At 40.3% G+C, this 23,666-nt stretch overlaps 1 protein-coding gene across 8 annotated transcripts in view; it reads left to right on the forward strand.

Moving 5' to 3' along the window:
• The first annotated feature begins 6,184 nt into the window (after nucleotides 1-6,184).
• Nucleotides 6,185-23,666, forward strand: part of LCORL (ligand dependent nuclear receptor corepressor like) — an 83,178-nt gene continuing 65,696 nt past the window's right edge. For all 8 annotated transcript variants that reach the window (XM_069014355.1, XM_069014358.1, XM_069014356.1 and 5 more), the window contains exon 1: nucleotides 6,185-6,392. In XM_069014355.1, coding sequence (XP_068870456.1) covers nucleotides 6,245-6,392 — 148 coding nt within the window. In that variant the 5' untranslated portion in view covers nucleotides 6,185-6,244. The remainder of the gene's footprint in view (nucleotides 6,393-23,666) is intronic.

The following is a 23,666-nucleotide window of genomic DNA, read 5'->3' on the forward strand; positions in this document are numbered from 1 at the left end:
AGGAAGAAGGAACAACCTCCTGTGATGCTCCACACATGCTGTACCTTGTCACATGCTCTGTTGATACCACTTTCATACAGGGAAACCTACTCAAGGGGACATTTCATACAAAGAGGGGTAGGTTTGGGGGAAAAAACTTCTCCCTTAGCTTAAATAATAATTAAGCTGTAGTCTGCAACAGAAGTAGCAGTCATTGTCTTACTTAGCTCTAGCAAGTTCTTAGCTACTTTAATTTTAAAAGTTATTCATGAAGACATAAACAGTTCTATGTCTTTTCAATTATAACACAAGTTTGGATTACCAGTGCATTCTCTGATGGCTGGCTCAGTATTTCATGTCCATCTCTAATATTAAGCTGCAATTAGTGATCTATTCTCTCTGGATTTAATAGCAGTATATTTTCAGCTGCCAAGTTGCTCTACTGATGGCAAACTTAAATTACATGGCCACATGGGAAACTTTAGAGAGTGAGTGACATTACTCGGCTATGTGGAACATAGGATAACAGTTTAAATGGAAGGAAAAACAGCCATATTTGATAGATAGTGCTATAGAGACATCACTTAGGAGTATATATTGGATTTTACCTTCCCTACAAATTTAATTTTAATAGTCAAATAATGACATATTAAAACAGAAGTCTAATCTATAGTAATTTGTTACTTTTTGGCATTTCAAGCTGACTGCTTTCACTAACACACCTATTTCTGCCAGACTACTACTGAAACAAGATATACCATTTTCATAAGAACACTTTGAGAATGATAAATGTTTTAAATTAGTACTGAACAGAAGTTTCTGTTCTACTTGGTTTTTATAATACAACATCATTGAGTCTTTCATATAGTTGCATATTAATATTTTATTTCACTTTATAAGCCTGTGTTGTTTAAATTCCCTTTTTTTTCTACCTTACTGAAACAGCTCTGCTTTGAGGAACAATTCAATAAAGTAACATGATTTTACTACGATCAAGTGTGCTCAGCACACCATAAAAGTTGTGTGATTGTTCATCTAGCTCTAAGGGTTTGTCTAAATACAATGCAGCCTTCATACATGTGTGCTCTTGTGTAGCAGAACATGCGTGTGATGAGATCGTGGCCCTTTGGCCCTTTGGCCTCAGATCCTTAGTCTCTAAAGAGTAACAGTAAACAAAGACCTGAAAATAACCCATGAAAATTTCATTGTATATTCTCAAATGGTATAAGCTGAGAGCTCTATTCATGTTTTAGTTACCCACATAAAACCAAGCACATCTATCTTATAAACATTTACTGTAGAGTTTCATTATAATGCTTGCTTGCTACAAACAAGGCTAGTTTGATATATGGAAGTGACATCTCTATTTAACTATAGTAGCTGATATAAGTAGACAGGACATGAAGAATATTGGTGTTCTTGAAAGCCTGCCTGCTTTTCACTAAGCTAATTAGATGATGTGATAGGAGCGCATCCACTCAGATACAAACTTTGTTTCACCTAGTCAGATGCTCACAGATTTAACAGCACTACTGCTAGAACACCAGAATCATATTCCCATTTTTTAACTTCCTATACAAAGGACAAAGATGTTTGTAAAAAATGGTCATCTGTCTGAAATAATCATGTTTCATGTGCTTATAGCAGGAGCAGAAATGCAGGCAGTGGAATCAACTAATGCCAATGAGAATCACAAAAGCAGACCCTGTAATTAGGAGACCAGCAGTATTTTTAATTGTATATTCTACTGAAATACACAGTCACTGAACACTAATTATATAGCCCAAGATATACCTGATATGTGTGGTGTGATTTTGGGGGTTTTCCTGTGCCAGGCCAGGAGCTGTACTCAATGATCCATATGGATCCCTTCCAACTCACAATATTCTACATACCCTGAAATTTCAGGTGTAAACAGATCATTTCTTTCTTCATCTGTAAGATACTTGATGTTAAATTATAGTCTCTCCACCCATCACCATTTCTAAACTATTTTGAATTTTATATGAGCACAGAGATAGAAAAGTTCTAAACCTGGAATGCTTAAAAATTCTACTTCTTCCTGGTGATCCAAAACCACAGAGGAGATCTGAAATTGCCTGACTTTTCTGCTCTGTTAAAAACCTCATTCTTTCACTTATGTATGAAATGGAAATTTTCCAATTGTTCCTATTAGAGTTTGATCTTTCATTTTCCCTTAATTTCCCTTCATTTTTATTTAGAACTGATGAAAATGCAAAGAAATGTTTGGGGTTTAACTTTCAAGGCTCACAGGCCCCCTAACCCAGATATCAGCAACATCTGGATTATGAACATATTTTTGTGTATCTTTGCACTGTTTGAGGTTGTTATGAAAATTCAAAATCTAAACTACTAGCTTAGGGGTAATATTTTTACCTGGGCTGTGCTGCTTGCCACCACAGTCAGGGAAGTGATAGCTAATGGGCTGGCCACTCTCTCACAGCATTCTTGCTGCACTCCTCTACTGCTGCTGGTCCAGCTGCCTCTGCTGAAGGAAAATGAATAGGCTGTACATCAGACTTGGAATAGTGGATGTATCTGCTGTCTGTGTTTGTATGTGCAAACTAGTATTCCCACTACTTACTAAATAACCCTTACTCAGTTTATCAGATTCTGTATCTAAATGACCACGTCAGTGTTTATGATTAAATATCCTCTAGTGTCATTATTTCCACCCTTCTATTTTCTGTTGCAGTGTATCTTTCAAGTATCAATGATTATCTGCAATATTCATTAATAAAGCTATCACACAATTCACCATTTAACCCCTTCTGTTTTACCAAGACACTGACAATTTCAAGGTTTACTTATTGCATTCATGAGAGAGAGGAGCTTACCACTGAAGGATGTATTCACTTGCAGATTGCATCTGCAGGAAGGCTTGCTACAAGGTTTTGACTGTTCAACTGTTTTAATTACACTTCATCATAGCCCTCAGTTTCCATAAAGCAGTACTCATGTGACAAAGAGCCATGCAAAGCTGTCTGTATAGGAGTGAATTTCACCTTTGGGGATTAATTATAAAGAGGTTTTGGTGATGAACAATTTTGCAATGTTTCAATAAGATAGTTAAATCTCCCCAATGTGTTAAAAAAATTAATTCAAAATGTCAGATTTTGATGGGGTTGTGGTATCAAACTGTAAGCATCTGTGACTATTTTAACTTCTCTTTACCCCCAAATTAATAGGAGATGAAATATACAGGAAGAACAGCAGTAATAATTCCTGTCGCTTCAAAAAAATTGTACTGGACTTTGTCTCCAGAGCCATTTCTAAGTAACTGGCACTCTGATCCCATAAAAATTAGTTAGGAGAGGCAGCTAAAATTAACTAAATTGAAATTATCCCTCACTGCTCCAGCTTCTGCCCTCAATCAGCCTTGGAATTTTGATCCAACCCTTGTTCAGAAAACTGGAAATGTTTCTATAAAATGAAGTACAAATACACATAAGAAGTAATCTCTTGGCTGGAAACTCATTTTCATAGAGAAGAAAAACCAGTACCGTTAATGTAAAAATAACATCCCTAAAGGTTTGATGAAGCAGGATCCTTGGCTTACCTGGTTCAGTTTTGTTAGGAAAAATAAAACATCTCCAAGGGAGGGAGTGGTGTAAAACTAGTCTCTACAGCATATCTGATTTCTAGGCAGTATTTTCAGAAGGACTAAGAGTTCAAAACCTAGGCAACTATAAAAATTCAGTTGAAAATGCTTTCGTTCTCCTTTTCTCCTCCTTCTCTCTGAATTCTGCCCACCAAGCTTTTTAGTTTTGTTACTTTTTTCTTTCATGCCTGGAGAAGTCTCTCCAACAGGAGAGACCTTGAAACTGCAACAAATATTATGCTAATTTTGCAAAATGAGAGGGGGGGTGTAGTTGCTTCCCTACTCCTTAAAAATAATCATGGAAACCTCAAAATAAAACTCCTCAGATGTGGGACATTTGTGTGCCTGTGAAACTGATTCATGTCACATAAGCTCAGGGATTCAGTTAAACACCATTCATACATTAAGCTCAATTAGCTGTTTTACAGAAGTGACAAAGTTTATTTTTATGAAATTGCTTTACAAAAAAAAAAGTGATCTGCCATCTGTTCCCCAAGTTTTGTTTGTTCCAGTGGAAGCAGAACTGATCTTCAGGGCTGTCCTCTACAAGCAATTCCTGAATGTTTTCTTCACCCATAAAAAAAGAACGTATTTATGAAGTTCAGAACGAAATATCCACCAGGTAAGGTTTGCATTAGAAACCAATGCATGACAGATATTTTTTAACCAATCTTACAGCAAAAAATATTTTTTTTACAGGAGGGGTACCATTAGTTTGAAACTGATGCATTATCCAAATAAGGTTACATTTTAGTTTGTGTTGATTTTCTCTTCTCTGAGTTACCTTGGGTTTTGCCATTTCTTTGAGGCAAGACTGAAAATTTTGCTGTTTGGAAGGCCAGTAGGACACCCAAGGTACTTGCAACAGATCTGAGGCGAAGAAGGAGACTGGTAAGTTGCTGCTTATTTATTGCTGGCTGCCATGATGAAAAGTTAGACGAAGCAACAGGCTGCCTTTTCACCTGCACTTCCAGTCTTGCCATTCCCCTGAAATGCTCCACTGAAAGGTGGTAAGGGCTCCACTCCCACACAGCATTTCTTCTGACAGTCTACACAGATAGGTAGAGGGATGAATGAGTGGGGAGCTACTTCCCCTTCATTGTTCAAACTTGAAGCTCTTCTGCAGTTTTGACACAGTATTGCTGCTTTTAACTCTGCTCGTCTCTAGAACAAGAAGAAAATTTGGTATAGATGGAGTGATTTGTTTCTTTCCAGCCTTGTTTCTTCAACCCATATAGGGGAGTAAGGGAAGAAGCAATGGTGCCTTGTCTTTTCTATGGCCTTATTAAATCCTGTTTTCTATCACAACCTTCAAATAAACACAGAAAATGTAATTTCTTGCTGAAGTAACACTGCTTACATAGACTGTTATGAGAAGGGGAGCCAGGGGGAGGACGAGGCACTCAAAGATGCACCAGGATCTGAGAAAATTGCAAGATCTTGATTTTTCTGTCTGGGGAATTAAAGACTGGTAATTGCTCTTTTGCAAGGCATGGGTAGCGATTGTCACATTAGACTGGTGCGGAGGGATACGTGTCTTGTGCTGGAGGCACAACACGAGGGTGACTGTGCAGAGCAGCGCAACCGCCCATCCAAGGGGTTGTCAAATGCTCCAAGTAATCCAATCTGACGTGTCTGTGTTAACTTTCTTGCAGTTACCTTAATTTGACTTCAGTTTGTAGCTTGATAGTAAGCCTTCTCAGGCGTGCTCCCAGATACTGAACTGAACTGATTTGGCTCCTAGTTTCCACGCTAGTCTTTTCCAAAGGGGTGGTGGGAGATAATGCTGAGTGACGCCAGTCCCCAGCAAACCTCCCTGCCCGGCTCTACACCCCCATAAAAACTGGACTGAAAGCAAAGCTGCTGAAAACAGCCTGGTGAACTGGGCAGTAGTTCAGAGAACTTTGAAAATCTCCCTAGGGAGTGAATGTGGCGAGCTGTTTCGGAAGGCACACCGCTGTGTGACAGCCGCGTCCGTGCGGTGGTGGCAGGGGCGGAGAGGGAGCGGGCTGGAGGCAGCCAGGGGATAGGTGTGGGCGAGGGGCTGGAAGAGGTGGCGGGGGCACCTGAGCCAGGAGCCCCGCTCCAAGCAGCGCCCAGGGCAGACCGTGGGATGAAGGCGAGACCCGCGCCGGTTTTTGAGGTGCTCTGAGCGCGGCGCTGTGAGGCATTGGGGCCGCTAGCAGCGCCGGCCGCGCTGCCCACCCGGCGAGAAACCTCGGGGGCGGCGCCGCTCCCCTCCCTCACGAACTACAGCTCCCGGCGTGCCTTGCTGCCGCCTGCCCTGGCCGGGCCGGAGCAGGTGGCGCGCTGCCCTGCGGGAGCTGTAGGCCGGGGGACATCGATGGGCAGCGGGGCAGTGGCGGGCAGAGAACGGTTGTCGGTTCTCGGCCCGGCCCGCGGTCTGTGGGGGAGAACCGGGGCTCCGGCAGGGCGGGCGGCGGGGCGGGGGCGCTGCAGGGAGCGGGGACGCGCGTCAGCCACCCCGCCAGGCGGCGCGCGCGCTCCCCGCGCCGGATGCTGCGGGGGGGAAGGGGGGGCGCGGGCGCGCGCTCGACGAGGCAAAGGAGGGTGGGGGGGAGGGAGAGGAGCCGGGGGAGCGCGCGCTCGTATGTAAATGAGCGGGCGTGAGGTCAGAGGCAGATGGAAAAGGGAACAGAAGGAATGGCCGCCGCGGCTCCCGCTCCTCCTGCCGCCGCCTCCCAGTGCCGGAGCCCCCGCTGCACGGCGGAGCGCAGGGGAGTCCGCCGAGAACTCGACTCCTGGCGGCACCGGCTCATGCACTGTGTGGGTAAGAGAGGGGGCGGCGGCGTGTCCCGGCTGCAGCGGGGGCACCGAGGGGCGGGGGACGGGGCGGCGAGCGTGGTCTGAGAGGGGAACGGGCAGCCGGGCGGGCGAGGCTCTCCGAGCCCTGGTCTGTCGGGTGGGCGGAGAGGGGGAGCGGGGATGAAGGAGCACCTCCAGCGGCTTTCTTGGAGGGCGGGAGCGGAGACGGGGTCTGTAGGGGAGAGCGAAGGTCCTAAGCCGCCTCCGGGCAGCAGAGGGTGGGTGTTACGGCTTCGCCTGGGGCCGCTGGGTCCCTCCCGACACCGCCGACCGAGACCGTTTCTCGGCTCCGGTCCTTTTGTCTCGGCTCCTCGTCGTTCGCGCGGTGAGCGCCGGTGGCTGCCCCCCTCCTCTCCTCTCCTCCTCCATCGCCAGTGCCTGGGGGGCGGAGGGGGGAAGGGAGCCCGCCTCTGTGTGTGTGTGTGTCTGTGTGTGCGTGCGCCTTTAAGAGGGAGCCGCTCCTGCACTGACGGTTGGGATTTGAAGTTTTCCCTCCCCCTGGAAGTTGTCATGGCGACGGCAGCTCTCCCCCCCCGCCCCCGGGGCTGCCCCGGTGGCTCTCCTGCCGGGAGGTTCCCCGGGTCACGTGACTCCCCCGCGCGTGTCCGGCTGGCGGGGGCGCGCGGGCACCGGCGGCGTTCCCGCCTGGAGGAGCCCCGGGACCGGGGCTGATCCCACTGCGCTCTGCCCGGGCAAATGCAGCCTCCCCTCCCGGCCCCTGTCCCTGTACGCGCTGGCATTCGGCACGTGTGCCGCCTCGGGGCGGCGGGCGCTTCGGTTGGGTTTTTTGTTTGTTTGTTTGGGGAGGTGGGGTGTGAGCACTGATGCCAGGAACTGCTTGTTTGTATTGTTTCAACAGACATTTCCCTTCTTGGGGAAATAGAATCCTTGATCTTCAAGTAGCGTGTTAGAGTCAGTGCCGATCCTTCCTGATGGCTGAGCGGGGAAACACATCTAGTGTGGCTGGGAGGGTGAGCAGCACTTCATTCAGTGTTTCTGCGTGCACTTGAGACAAGAGCAAAGTAAGAAGTGAATACCTAACAAGCTGGTATACCTGTATTTGCAGGCAATTAGCACTGTCCGAGTTCGTGGATTTTTTACAATTTTCAGTAACCTGGTGACTGCTTCATACGCACAAGCTTCTTGATCTTGCTGTGTTGCCCCAATAACACCTGTAAACACCTGTTATACCACCTGTGTATATGTTAACATGCCTGTGTATGCTTGCACTGTCTTTTTAGCCCTCCAAGTTATAGTATTGTTTAGACAACAGTGTTTATGTATTTCTGTACACTACTGCCCTATATAATGCTTCTAATAGAAATGCAGTTTAATTAGAATATATAGGAGAGCCAGTTTATTGATATAGATGCTGTGATAAGGTGTTAAATCTGAGAATGGATATCTCTCACAAGTGGCACTTTCTGTGGTTGCCTTTTATCTAATGGCATTTCACTTAAAAATTTAAACTAAAATCCTAAAAGTCTGAAGGGACATTCGGGTGGTCATTACATACTGCCAGATGTGTTTGGGAAACTGCACAGCACAACCCACACTGAGAAGGAGTGTAAAGAAATACCAAAGGTTGAGCCCTCTGCTGGGCAGATCTCCTGGGTTAAGGGAACTTCTTCAGAGTTGCCTTTTGGGTTGCTATTGGAGACTGAAATATTATAGTTTATGACTTAAACATTTTCATGATGGACTTTTGCCTTTTATAGCAAAACTGTATTACAAAAGCTGCAGAGAAGACTACCGCACTGTGAATGGGGCTCTGACTGAGACCCTGGACTGCTCGCTGATCCTGTCACTGAGAATTGCGATGTGCAAAACTGTCACATAACTACTTACGTTTTACACTGATTGCACTGTGGTGGTGCTTCACACTCAGCTTTCTCTTATTTGGAATAAAAGTTTAGGGTATGATTTCTTTGTATGTTCACGATGCAAAATTCAGTTACTAGAAAGGAGCCCTGAAATTGTTAGCAACTGCTAAGGAGAAGGGACATAGGTTATGGTTTAATAGTTAGTCAAGAGCTATCTCGGTTAAGAACTGTTACCTGGCATGCCTGTTGAGCAGCCCTTATCAGAGAGAGAGTGTAAACAAAGTGTCAAGAAAGTGAGTAGTCAGGATAATGGAGGCAGAGTAGGCTTAACAGGTTTGGGCTGGGGATTTTTTTGTGTGTGTTTTTTTTTTCTCTTTACTCCTTTGAAATTCTGTTGCATTAAGTTCTGTAAAACAATCTCCTACAATAGCTCAAAATAACTTCTGAAGTAAAAATGGTTCATTGTTCTCACTTGCCAAAGTATTCCTAAGGATTTGAAGAGTCTAACAAGGTTAGTATGAACTGGAAGGTCTGAACAATGGCTGGGTTGATTGCTGAAATGGCAACATGGTGGAGGAAGGAGTGGCGAGTATGACGGATTTGGCACTCTTCTCAAGAATCACGTGCTTGTAGTAAAGGAAGAAAAACAGTATGGTAAGGCAGTAGTCCCCCAGTTCTTGAACTAGCTTACTGTCAATCCTAACAAACAAAGAACCTGCCACCACCAATAGATTGTTCTACTCTTAAAATTCTTCAAAATCAAAAAAAAAAATATTGAAAGGTGATATGGTTCTGTGGACTACTATCTTTCATGAAGCATTATGTTCAGAGAACAGAGTAAGAAAGCACAGACTCCTGTAACAATGTTTCTACTAAACTTTTTGGATGAGCAACTTTATTTTGATGTTTTGTGTCATTTACTGTATCAATACTAAATTTGGTATTGGCATTTCTGTAGTATAACTAACTGAGCACTTTGAAATAATTTCTCTGTCAAGGATTCCTCATCTACTTTCTTTATGGAATTGGTAAACTGAACAAGAGATAACACCTCCAAGACAGTGATTGAAGCTCAGGGTGGACATTGTTCATATTTACAACAGTGAGACTGAAATAATATTCATTGGAGGGCTAATGATGGTTAGGGCCCTGTGCTCGAAGGACTGAGTTGCCAAATTGTTCATTGGTCAAAACCTGGTTGCAGGCTGAACTCTAAAATCCATGCATACATGTAAAAGCTTGGGTTTTGCCAGCATAATATGCTAACTTGTGATCTGTGGAATATGATTTAAAGTCTTGTGTTAAAATACTCAAACACTAAGAGAATTTGAAAAGAAAAACAGTGAGAAACTTTCACTGACATTACTGAAAATTTGTTTATTTGGTATCTAAACATACTTGAAGGTACAAAAGACTCCACATGGTAAATGAATGGAATATATTAACAGAAATTTGAAATAGGTGTTCAGTACAAAATGTCTGTTCAGCTGGAAATCTTTGTGTGTGTTGAGCACTAACATTCCTAAAATGCTTAGGCTTGTGCTTATTGGATGCTCCTAACTCTTGCATGACTCAATCAGAGTTCTAAACTAGATGCTCTTAAAAGGCATCTGTAGATCTCAATGCTGTTGGTGTCCTTACAGCTGTGTAGTACATGCTAACAAATACTGCTTATAGCAGTGCTCACTGGTATGTTTTGTCCTAGATACAGTCTTTGTGACATAATTAACACAAAATACCCTAATTCTAAATTGTGTATTTATAGAAAAGTGCCAGAAAGCTCAGAGTTGAAGTACCTGACTTAGCCAGTAACCAAGTTCTGTGGTGGTTTAAATTGCAAGGTATTTTATAGAGGCAAATATCAGAAGGATTAAAAATTGCTCTCTGGTGCTCTTTGATTAAAACTTTGTAATGTGAATTGATTAATTATATTCCATCAGATTGAGAGGCTTTGACACTATGGAGCTGTAAGTCTAGCTTTGTGATCAGCCTTAAGAAACAGGATTTATGCAGGTTTCTTCAAGCAGTAGTTGATCCCACTGCCCGATTTCATTTGAACTTCATAGATAGAGTGTTGGCAAGTACTTTGAGTTCCCATTACTTTCATGAATAGGCACTGAGTAGAGACCAAATAGTTGCTGGGATGCAAGAAAGCAAAAAGCCTGACCCTGTGCTTGAAGCTATGTTATCACAGTAGCCTGTGGGTGAGGTTTGGAGCAGTAACATGAGGCTTTTTAATGGAAAGTGCCAGGTAGCTCCAACCATGGATGTTGGAATCTTGCTAGGACCCTGCTGTGTGTTGTGAAAATATAACAGTGTCTAAGTAAAACTTTCATTTTCAGTGAAAGATTAAAATATTATTGCTACTTTTTCAAAAAAGAAATACATTGCTATTTGGGGGACGGGCAGAAGTTTTACTGTTCTGCTGCTGCAGCTCAAGGGCACACATTTGACAGGAAATAGCCTTGGTATTGCTTTCTTATGAAAACTGAAATTTGATCAAAGTGAAAATCCATTTTTGTATGCTTGTGAAATCTAGCATACGAATACTCTTTTACTCTTGTTACATTTTTTCAGACTTTTTTCCTTCAAAACTAGGATACAGTAGTGCATCTAATTCTGTTTTGTTAGATCTAGACTTTTGAATTTTTTTTTTTTTTAAGTATTTGAACTTCTGCTCCGGCTTACTATTTTTGAACAAGCTGTCTCAAAACTGCACTTTCCTAGAAGAGCAATTCCACCCCAAATAAAAGATTTATAGCTGCTTCATTTGGTGGTATCCCCACACTTGCACCACTCCTGCATTAAATACCTCATATCTTTATTCCCACAATATGCAGCAGTGTTCTCACTTTCCATGTGGCTATAAGTACTTTGCAGCAGGGTTAGTGTCACCTTTTTTGGTAATACTGCCATGATTGTAGGTGATTTTCTATGGTTACCATAGTAGTAGTGGGAAAACCAGTTATTTTACTACACATCTGTAATGTTCTTGTGTATCTACTAGTGATTGCTATGGTTGCTCAGTGCTGTGTTACCTGTCAGGCCACTAGCAGACTTCATGCAGTAATGACTTCATTATGATACCTGCTTTGAACTCTTGCTTCCTTGGCACTTCAGTGTCTTTAAACAGCCAACAAGTCTGCTGTGGCCATAGTGCCATCATCCAATACGATGGGCAGTAGTACTGGTGTAAGGTGTTCCTGTGGATCTGTTGCGCTTTGAGCTGTGATGTGAAACCCTTGGAGTGATTCCAGTGTGAAGCAGATCAAGGAAGTAGTCTCAGTGTTACTGCAAATGTTGGAAGAAGAACAGGAATGAAATCTAGATCAGAATCACAGCACAGGTTCACAGGCAGTTTTTGATGCAATGAGGGAAGATGGTATCATGTGAGGGAAGAGCTCAAACTGGTATTACAGAGTCAAGTGTGCAAGTGGGCATTAGCACTGAGCACTTACTGTGAACCGCAGTTTAAGAGTGCAATAAAGTGCCATTTTGCATCATGAAGTCCCATGGAACTGTTACCAGAATGGAGTAATTCCGATTCTGACTGCATGTTCATGCCTCTTGGATGCTTGCATCAGCATTCACTGGACCCCCGTCTGATCTGCTTTAACTCAGCGTCTGGTGAACTGGCTGTTATACAGTTGGGGATTTGCAAAAGAAAAAAAAATTGATGGATGCTGCTGCTAGTACAAGGATAGGAATGGGCTTTTGCAACAGAAGCAGCGTGGATGATAGCAGAAAGGAACCACTGGACTGGTTTAACTGACAGGAATGGAACACAGTCCTAAACGTACCATCCCAATTTCCCCTGAACAAAACAGGTTAACAAAAGAGCAAAAATGGTTGGTGTGTGTATATAGGTCATTGGAAGTTGCTGCTGTGTATGTATTGCATTAACTCTCTTTAGATTGAAATAAGGGAAAACATGTGGGGTTTGTTTTGTGTTGGATATCTTTGTTTCAGATACATAGTGTTAAATCGGTTTCTTTTCCGTATCTTCTCACAATCCATTTCAACTCATCAGCTTTTCTCTCAGAAAGAAGTAATTGCCTATTGCTGTCATGTGTTTTTGAAGGGCTATCTTATGATTGACTCTTGAGAGAAATTTATGTGGTGAGAACAGTACAAGAAAAGTTAGATTAATGACACCCAGAGACTTAGTTGAAAAGGCGGAGTGAGGAAGTTCTGTGTATTTAGCAGTAGATGCAGTACTAGTTCACTGATCCGTTGTGAACCTGCAATTGTAAGGATCTATGGAGCATAATTTTTATGAAAGACAAAACTGTACCTGCTACATAGACTAATCAATCCATGGATTGTGTGGGATACAAGTAGTGCTTGCTTTGAGTTTTTTGCAGTTGGAACAGAAATGTGTTGCTGGGCATGCCAGTAGATACACATATCTTCAGTAGTGTTGATAAAACCTGTGATTGTTTTTGGTGCTCCCTATGTCTAGATATATGTGGAAGCAGTTCAATTTTTAAGTGTTCCAGAAACTACTGTAATCTTTGTCAGTGTTTCTAGGCATAGCTTGAACTTTCCTAATGTATGTTCTTATAAGGTAGCTGTTTACTTTTTATGTGGCTGATAGAGAGCTGAGAAATTTAAACTCTGATAGTCTTTCTACATTATAGGCACTGAGAATTTCCTAAGGTGGGACTTGTGTAAACCAAAACCATGGAGTGCAAATAAAGTCACTGCAACTCCCTCTCATTTCTTCCCTTGATTTGGCATTTAGTAACTGTACTCTAATGCTTGAGGTTGGTAACTTTCAGGGGATTTTTTTGTTGTTGTTGATGCATAACACGGTATTACTGTTTTTCTTTCTGAACTCACTGTACCTACCGTCATTATTTATGTTGACTGGTATGAGCATTCATTTATTAAACAGTTCAACAAACTAGACTGTAAAACTAATCTAGCTTAACACTAACCTAGAAAACAGGAGGGGAGACGTGGCAGGAGGAAGAAGAGGAAAGAAAAGGTCAGATCTAGTTGAACTTGGATCAGTTTTCTAATCAGGTTTACAATGTATCTGTTTTTCCTCCTGAGTCAAGTGTAAGTAGCTTTACTGGGGAGGACAAGGCTTCTGATTTTTAGCAACTGCTTATTTTAGCAACATCTTTGGGGGTTTGAAGTGAGCTGGAAACTAAGTTGGCTGAAGAGTGTCCTAACCAACGAGACTGTTGATGAGAGAGAATACAGTACCACTAACAATACAATCTTTCCACTTGTTCTCCCTTTGTAGTAGAACTTGTCTGGTGTAACAGTGAACTGCCCTTCTGTTTTAAGTTAGTCTTGGAGGCCTACTGTAAGTTTTTTTGTTGTTGTTGCTCTGGGTTGGTTTTCTGTTAGAGTCTCCTGAACTGTCTTGCTATGTAAGGAAAATAACAATAGGGATGTTTTATGCTGATCAATTTGTCCGATCAGTGTATGCTGTTGAGGAGCTGTATTCCAGCTACTAGCAGATAGCTAGGGCTTGTACTGCCTACAGCTAAAATGGGAAAAATTAGTACCACTTTTCCTTTTCCACCCTTGCTTTTTTTATTTTTCAGCTATATTACATGGGTGTTTTGAGTAGACAGTTACAATGGATCCCTTTTTCTTGAATATGACTCAAGTATCAGGGCTTCAAACAAAGTTGTTATTCTAACCTTTAGAGTTCAGTGTGTTTATGTAGAGTGTAGAGGTCAGGCAGAGCTTTATAGACTTCACTAACTTAAAATTCTTTGTCCCAGTTAGAACCACTGTCTTTTATATTATTCTTGAACCTTGCTCTCTTGAATGTGCTTGGTGGGAACTTTGATAAGATAGGTTGGAACATTAATAGAGATTGGAACAAAACTGGATTGGTGTGATTCACATGTATAGTATCAAACTTCTGAAAAGATGACATTCTAAATTCAGCTACCATACTTTAGGAAAAAAAAGCACAGAACACAAAACCAAACAAAACCGAAATCAGACACAACCTTGTTTGGGGGTATAAATTTATGTGATACATCTCTTCTTTTTCCACTGCTAATCTACCACTTTATCCTTCCATTCACTAAAGGCATAAAGAAGCCAGGAAGAAGGGAGGGGAGAGTAGCGAAGATGGATGGTAGTGGCTCATCTGTTTGAGTATGTAAGGGCACAGAAGATGTATTGCAAAGAGCAGGGAACTCTGAATCTGCAGAAATGCACTGAGCTGTGGAGTCTGAATTCCTTTTTATGGGGCATGGTCAGCGGCATGTCACTCTGCAGATCAAAGAGCCACGTGTCAGGTGGTTTTTTTTGTTTCCACTTCTGGCACAGTCCAGGTTCCTGTGTAGTATCTTGAGAAGCTGGATTAACCCCTTCTTAGATAAACATCCTATTCTTGGCAAAATTCTTCTAGCATCTCAGCTACTGCTCTTGTGTTTCGTTCTCAGCATCCATCCAGGCTTGTATTTCCATAACAGCATGTATTGCAAGAGTGTGAGTTGGGTAAATGTCGCTAGATGTGATTGTTTTTTTTATTTTATTTTTTTTCTAAGTTTGTTGGTAAATGAGAGCTCACTGAATTTGTGACCTCTTTAACTATGTTCCTCCCTTTCAGTTTCTAACTTAGTAGAGTCCTGACATCCAGTTATGAGACATCCTGGCTTTTGTGGCACCTGGGGTTTGATTACTCATGTTCAAAGTGCTGTTCAGTGGGAAAAATTACTGGTTTTCAGTGTATTTTATTGTAAAATGTTGCTAGTTTATTTTAAAAATGCTTCATTTTCAGATTTTAAGTATTTATCTTCTTCCACAGTTCCCAGCTTCTTCAAATCATCTTAATTAAAGGCTAGTTAGTCTCACATGTGAATAATAGTTCTCATTGTCATAATTCCACTTTCATGTAATTTTCTGGAATATTTAGTTTTATAAACTAGCTTTAGTGCATTTCTAGTCTGCTGATGCACTAATAAGTCAGAGGGCAGTGTGATTAATCTAGGGTTGAATATGTTCCTGTTTTTCACAACTGTTGTCAAAAAGCTTTGTATATCTTATTTAAAAGTTTTATTTTCCATTCTGAGAGCACTACACCATTTAGTAATGCCAGGTAAAAATACTACTGGTGTAAAACTGCTGGACATCTTTTGATTAACAATGAATTAGTATTGCCATATATAATGTAGATTATAGAAGACTGCTTTAAAGGAGCCCTGCTTGTGATTGCTGCTGGCAGTTTGGCTCACAGAACAGAGTGTGTCACAGCAAGGTCCGGCTAAATGCGAAGATCTGACTTCACCTAAGTGTAGCTATTAAGCCCCCTAATCTGAAAATGGGGGAGGATTATCAAATGGCTACTGTTTTGTGACCTTACTTCAGATGTAGGTCATTCTGGTGTTAGTCACTGATGAGGGGGAAGAAAATAGAATCTGTTTGAGTTTTGCTGCTGACTTAGACTGTATGAGCTTAGTATGAGCTTGAGTCCTAGTTGTGACAAACTGTTTCAAAAATTTCAAAAATTATTCAAAATAATGCAGTGATTGTGGAGTTACCTGTGATTCTGGTATATGCTCCTTCAATTTTTTTATTCTTCCTGGACTGTCTCTATCCTTCTCTCCATCGTTCAACTTTCATGAGTAGTATTTAACTGACTAAAAACAAAATTGAAACTGATACAGTACAATGGCTGTTGGGGAAATATGGTTTATAAAGTTATTTTTGCCATTTTGAAAGGTGTCCCTACCCACAGCAGGGGGCTGAAACGAGATAAGCTTTAAGGTCCCAAGTCTTAAAGCCATTCTATGATCCCTATTTACTTGGGAATTATGCCACCTGTTGTGTGTTCCGCTCTGTTGTGGCTTTTGACATCAGAGATCTTCCCATGATATTAAGAGAGTTTTAAAGCTTTCCTAAATGAAGTCCTGCCACACCTCTTTCTGTTGATGGCTAAATCTGAGGAATTGTTCAGTTATAGTTGTCCTGTGATCTGTCAGGAAGTGAGATCCTTTGGTCAAAGTAATTTCAACTGTGCAGCTCTTATTGGATTCTTTACTTGTTTACAGGTGTGTTCCTGCCTGTCACTTAATTAGATGTGAAATGAAATGTCATTTTTTTATCTTTGAGGCCTACATCATACTCTCTGCTGATGCAATGAGTCAGAACTTCAGGTGTACTTGTATGCTTCTTTTAATTGTTGGTTAAATGTATTTAGCAAGGTAAAACTTATCGTAATGAAATTGTCTTCTTGAGGCTGGACCATCTTCTTCAGCATTGCTTGTTCTTGTCTTCCTTCTTTTTTTGTCAGTTCTCTGCCTGTTTTACATGCACAACTCCCCACAGGCTTAACAAAGTTTTGTCTTGAGATGCCAATTTGTGTTCAAATTGGTTAAACCATGACAGCACATCTGTCCTAACTCTAACTGATGTATATGCCATAAGCACTTAATACCAGTCTGCTATAGTGGTGTCCAAAAACATGCACTCCTATTTCATGTCACCATTCCCTCACAGCTAAGGACCTCAGAAATGTGAGGTGGCTATTGATTTTTGGGCTTTCTCTTTTTTCTTATGTGCCTTACTGCAGTTTGCTTTAATCCCTTACTGCTTTTTAAACAGCAACAACAAACCCTTCCTTAAACTGATACTGGCCTTGCTTTTGAAATGCCAGATGTTATACTTTCTCAGAAAGAATTTCTTTGAGAAGACCATCAGACTGGTTAGGATATATTGGAAAGTACCTTTATTTCCCATCTGCATCCTTGTCAAAGTCTACTGACTCCTGAACAAATGGGTTCAACCCTAGTGAAATAGGATCTAATAAGAAATGGTCCATTTGGAACTTGTGGTGTTGGTTCTTATCTTGAAATGTTGAAAGTGTCCAGAGGGCTCTGAGTTTAGTGCTGATGTGAAAAACTGCACTTCAGCACTGACCCTAGATCAACTTTTGTGCATAGCCCTGAGAAGCAATGGTGGATGAGTTCTGGATATTTAGTACCTTGGTATGTCACTTGTACAGAACAGAGTGTTTTCTTAAAGCTAGAGCTTCTCTGCAAAACATAAAGAGTTTCTTTACTGGAGAATTCACATCAGAGATAAACTGCTTAGTAAATCCTAAAATACCAGAGTTTCTGAGGAAGGATTTGTCTGTAAATCAGTCATGTCTAAATTACTGTTGTCATCTCTGGCAAGCACTCTTTGTCCCACAAACCTTCAAAGGATGAGCTGAAAATTTAATATATCATGGATTTCTCATTTAGGTAGTCAATGCTTTCTGCAGTTACACTGTAGGAGAAAAAGCTGTGAGAGAAGCACTCTGTAGTGTGACCTGAGGAAACTTGCATGATGAATTTAGGTTATTGAAGTCTGTGATATTACTTGCTGTTAATGTGTCTGTTAATTGGTGACTTTAAGAATACTTGTCCAGTGGTTCAGGAAGGGGTTTTGCTGGCCCGTACCTGGCTTTATAAGGCCTTTACTCCAGGTTATCACATACAGTAGTAGTTTGATGGCTGCTACTTGATGTAACTTGAAGTAATTTCCTGCTCTTTCATATTGTCTGAGGAGACCCTGACATCTTTTTGGACTGAGGAATCACATCACTTGCCTTGTCTGCCTCATTCAGCCACCAGCATCATAAACTACAAAGAGCCAAAACAGCCTCTTCTGCTGTTGTCTGTGGGAGTACTTAACTTGGTAGTGATTTGGATGGTGTATTTGAAGAGCTTTTAACTCTCCTTTGCTCTGTGTAGTGCTGCACTTCTCCACCTGCCCTTAACTGACCTGATTAAGTAGCATTCAGGCCAGTTGCAAACTGGATACTCGACAGCTTCATGTGTTCTGCATCTCAAGTGGCATTTTATCCTCTTTCATTCTCAATCTTTCTGATAAGTAATAAATGTTGTTTTGCTCTTTGTGTGAGAGATATGAGTGATCTTGACCTATGAGACTGATTTGAGAAATTTGGTACCAGATAAGTAACTTTATATGAAGTTTTCCAGAATGCTGAAACTGAGATTTATCTGATTCCTGCAGAAGTTTCCCTCTTGCTGGAAATGCAGACTGTAATCACACCTTTCATTTAAGAAATCCTATTAATGTATTCTTGACCTTGCAGTTCACTTGGCTTCTCTAAGTGGTTGCAGTTGTCTTTCCAAATTGTTTCATTAAGAGGGAAAAGTACTCTACTTATAGATCAGCTCAAAGTACTGAAGTTTCCTATTTCCTGCTTGAGACTTACGGGAAGCAATGGGTTTTGACTTCCTTGGGTCAAAGAAACTCACTAAACTGTGAATGGAATAATGAACTCTGCTAAAGATTCTACCTTTTCTATTTATCTTATAATTTAGGGTTTTTATGGAGAAAAAGAAATGAACCCCAAAACAACTGATTCAAATACTTTTTTTTTTTTTTTAGCTGCTTGATCTTAGTGCAGGATTTGTGCTGAGTTATTTAAGGGGTAAAACAGGGGCATCAACTTTTTTCCTTTTTTGCATTGTATTAAGTGAAGAGGTATCTCTTTGTTTTTAAAGCAGACTAGCAAATTTAGAAGTGAGAATCATTATCTGTGGAAATAATGAATGTTTGCTTTTGCTAAGGAAGAGACAGTGCTGGAATACAGAAGGAACAGAGTGTTTCTGAGTCAGGATAGGTACTGTTTAAACCCATCTCCCTTGTGTAAGAGCTTTTGTCTATTCCCTGCATGATTCAGGTACTCAGAATCTTGCCCCTAGGTACTTAAAAAATGTATCTGGTTTTCCTTTGTGGTATTCTACTCCCTGCTCCCCAGCTCAGGCTGGACAGTTGTTAGTGATGTGAGCTTTGTAGAGTCAAATCAGAAATTCAACTGTTACAAAAATCTTCCAGTAAATTCTCAGATCTAGTCTATGGTTGAATTTGAGTGCTATATGAATTATGTTCCACTGCAGATAGGTTCAAGTCCCACACTTTGAAGCTTACCATTTTTACTTTATCTTGGGCCATTTAATGATTGGGAGGAAGTTTATCAAAAGTGTTTACAGATGCATTCTAATTGCTTTTAAAAAAACTAGATAAAAAGAAACCCAAACACACCTGCTTAATCTTTGAATTGTGTCAAATACTAGATGCAAATCCCAGAGACTGACTTTTTCCTATTCTCTTCTTATATGTGGCACTTTTTATCTGATGAGTGCCTAATGGGAAGCTAAAATTTGAGTTTAAAGTATTTGTTTCTGTATTTCTGCTTTTCTAATCTCCATGGGGAAATGAAGGGATTCAGCCTTCTTAATCAAAACTTAAACAATTGGAAACTTTTGTCTGTTCATTTCAGTATATTCTGCACGTTCAACAGATGTTGACTTGAATGATGCAGATTCCAGGTTGGTTGTCCATGGCCTGTAAGCTGGGATGCCCTGCCTACCTGCCTTGAGCAATGTCATCTTTTATTCACTGAGCATGTTTGAGAACTGGTTTGAAATCACTGTTTAGCTGAGTTCTTTCAATCTAACTGGAGCATCTGAGCCACTTGTGATTTTAACCTTGAGTACCAGAAAATACCTTTTAGAGGAAGTAGGCATAGTTAAAAATTTTTATTTGAAGTGAAGTTTTTAAATAGATAAAAGTCTATGGTTAACATGTTGCTAGCTCTATATTTTGTCTAATTTGCAAAGCCACATTCTGGCTGGATTAAAAAATGATGGCTGTTAGAGGAGCTTGGGAGGTTTTGTCGATTTGTTTTTTTAAAACTAGGTATTTGTAAAAATAAGCTGTAAATTAAAAGGTGGAAATACATGGTGTAGATATTATAAAATGCAGAAAAATAAATTAACTACTGTTAAAAAGGTATGTTCCACTCATTTCATGCTGACATTTTGGTATTTCTAGGATTATTGAAATGTTCTTTAATAATCTGGTTTCAGCATTTGTGTTAATGATATGTTTGAAAATAAATATTTTGAAGAATGCGACATGAGATTTATAGAGTTGATAGTTCACTTAATATTTTATAGTTTGGTATCTTGATACAAGATGCCTTCTGGAGCTTCAGCAGGTGAGAAAAGCGTCAATTGATTTCAGTGCAGTCTAGTTGTAGGATTTCAGTCAATTTCAAACTTTTTAAATAATAAAAATGAATAGTTTCTCAATCACAAATAGTTTCTGAATAGGAGGAAGATGGTCTGCTGGGAGAGAAGAATGACTTTTCTCCAGTTCGTAATTTCAAAGCTGTTTGTGGGGAATAAGTTGTTTGAGTGACACAGAAATTATAATTGAAAAGAAACCTGAAAATTCCTTTGAAACTGATTCTCTTCTGAAATTCCTCTTCCTTGTAAAACTTAGTGTCAGGCATCAGTTTCATGGAATGCTCTGAAGGCTTGTAACTTCTTTAGCTTGCAGTAGACACATGGTGTAATACAGAATCGTAAACTTTAGTTTCTCAGAAGCCCATCAGGCTAGGAATGTTTTGGTGTTGGTTTTTTTTTTTGGTTTGGTTTTTTTTTTTTTTTTGGGTTTTTTTTTTTTTTTTTGGCTCAGGGAACTGGTATTTTCTGGTAACTGTTTTTTTTCTAACAGTTTTTCTTAGCAGAAAGCCCAATGTTCTTTGATTCTGATAATCCAGGAAGTGTGCAAGACCTGTTTATTTGTTAGTTGACTCCTAGATTTTCTCCCAGATGCTGGTTTGGTGTGTGATACTGCATAATAGTAAAACAATGTTGTGACCTATTCATTGTTAAAGACTCACTGTGGACTTGACTTTTCTGTGGTTTAGTGAACATCTGACTAGGCCTTCATGTAGAAAAGAATTTATCTAACGATTATAAACTTGTTAGGTAAGATAGCCAAACTTTTTAACCCTCTTGTAAGTCTTAAAATGATGATTAAGAAACAATCACGTGCTTTAGGCACATGGTTTTCTGAAAGTGACAGTTGTTTCTGTGTCTTACTCTTGGGCATTATTTTGCTCATGTTGTAAAACACTTAAACTGATACCAAATGAGGACGTCGTGAGCATTTTTCCAAGCTGGATGTAATCTTCTTTTACAGTGACTTCCTCCCTCTGAATTTCCTTCTCTAAGGATACAAGATATAAACTGGTCAAATTATTGCCAGCACTGTACTGAGTAACAGTTGGTATCTATCTAGCTCTGATGTAGAGTCTTGGAAAAAGAAAGGCAGCAGGGTAAGTGTCAGAGTCTGAAGAACACCAATATTCATAACCAATTCCATATTTAAATGTCCCAATGCAGCAGCTGGGATTAGATTACTGTTCAAAGAGTTTTTAGAGAGAACAGAAATGAAGTTTTAGCAACTGTCACTGGGTAGCATTTTTCTCTCTCCCTATCCACAGAGCAGCATAGTCACTTCTGAAGTGTCTTCCTTATGCCTTTTAAATTCTGAATAACACAAGTCTCTCAGAATATCTGGCTACTACATTAGAAATTAAATCTACTTTTAATTTTGGCAATGTCTGGAAGGTGCAGTAAGAGGTGTCATGTTGAGCTCTCCTGTTTACAAGTCTGCAAAGACACATTGGCATAGAAGATTACTTTGGAGAATGGAGATGCTTGCCTTTCTATTGAACCTCATTTTTCTTGCTGTAATTTATAAATACCTGAACTCAGAGTTGATGCTAATTGCAGTCTTTATTTAACCTACAACACTTCCCCCTCCCACCCCCATTGGCTGCCACCCTTTTCTTTAAAACTGTGAACAATTGGGGGGGAGGCATGACATTTCCTCTTTTTGTTCTGCCTCTGAGGTATGGCCAATATCAGTCTCCCTCTTTGTATTTCACTTAATGCTTGTAACTGCTTAATGTTATAGCTAGTTCTTTTGATGTGCATAATATTTTTCTAAAACTGTATTTCATCACTGTCTTCATCCCTGCAGTAAAGCACAGCATAGAGAGCTGAAACCAAGGTTTTTTTATCCTAAGTGAAAAGTAAGCAGTTAAAACTGAAATTGTTCTGTAGTCTCATTTCAAGCTTTGGTCACCCTGTCTTGTTGGCAGCAGCAGTGTCCTCAGCTGCATTAGTTCTTGGAGTCCAGATTTGCAGAGAAGGAAGAGCATCATTTTAGCTATGGTTTGGAATTTGTATTGGAGTCTAAATAGAGGATTTCCTCCCTTTCATTTTGGAATCTCTGGTATGTTGGTTCCTGTTTGCTCAGGGAACTGAATCAATATGGTAAAGAAAAGGAGTGTTTTAAGTGAAATGTTTAGAACTTTCTATTATAAGAGAACTTTTTTAGTGCTGTAAGCAAGAAATGGATTAAATCTAGACAACATATTCAACAAAAGCTCCCTCCCTGCTCCATTCCTATGCAAAAGCTGTCCTAAATTAAGTCTCAAGAGTTTTTCTGCAAGAAAAATGGGTTGCTTTTTACCTGATAATCTGGCCAACGCTTTATCAAATAAAGTATTTTAAGAATAGATATTCTGTAGTGACATTACAAACAGGAAAAATAAAACGTTTGAATAAAGATATAATAATTTTTGCTTCTGCTTCTGTTTCTTTGTGTCTTGAGTATTCTGTCTAGGAAGTTACTTTATTGTTTTTTGTATAAACGGCAAAAAGGTGATTACTGGTTTGTGTGTTTGTATTTTGGGGGATTTTTTTTTCCTTTTTTTTTTTTTTAGCTCAGTGCTTCAGTTGTTTCATACCAAAGTCAGTCCTTTCCAGATTGTAGTAGTGGATTTAAAAACAAGTATATAAGTAGAACCAAACCAAAACAAGCTACCATCAATAGCAAAACCCCCATGACTTTGAGATTTATGTCAATATATAAGCAAGACTAAAATTATTAATCCATCTATGGTTGGGGGGGTAGTGAGCAAAGAGGACAGCTGCTGACCTGTGGAAGGAAGGGAGAGGCAAAAGAAACAACCACAGATGTTAATGCTTAATTTAAGTTTCTCTGTTAAACATACTGCTCCACTCCTATAAAATATTAAAATAACTGTCTTCTCTACAGAATATTCTCCTTTAACAAGTTGTAAGGGAATTGCTGCTTATATCCTAATGGTGGGAGAAAGGTAACTAGGTATAATTAAAAGATGGATGTAATTATTTTATGTTTTTCCAAAATTCTGAATTAGTGCTACAGAAAGATCATAAAATATTTTCTAAATAATTGAGAGTGGTCTGATATATCAAAGGAACTTGGTGATGGCTAAGTAATAAACACATATTCTTAAGGGGTTTGAGTTTCTGATGTAATTGATTTTATTTTCCTGTCAGCTGAATGCAAAAAAAAAAATGCAGAAGTTTGGAGCAGGTAACCATTTTTCAGGTAAACCAGTTCCCTTCTGTAGTGGCAGATAATGGTGGACAACAGAGTGCAAGCTGCACCTGGAAAATATAGGCGTGTACTTCAGAAGGCTGTAAGTTAACATGATTAGAAACTAAAAGATGACTGAACACGAGCTCCAAGTAACTGTCCTGTGAAAGGGATAACTTGTAAGAAAGGGAGATGAC

This window comes from Aphelocoma coerulescens, chromosome 4 (assembly GCF_041296385.1).
Source record: "Aphelocoma coerulescens isolate FSJ_1873_10779 chromosome 4, UR_Acoe_1.0, whole genome shotgun sequence".
Classification (NCBI taxonomy): domain Eukaryota; kingdom Metazoa; phylum Chordata; class Aves; order Passeriformes; family Corvidae; genus Aphelocoma; species Aphelocoma coerulescens.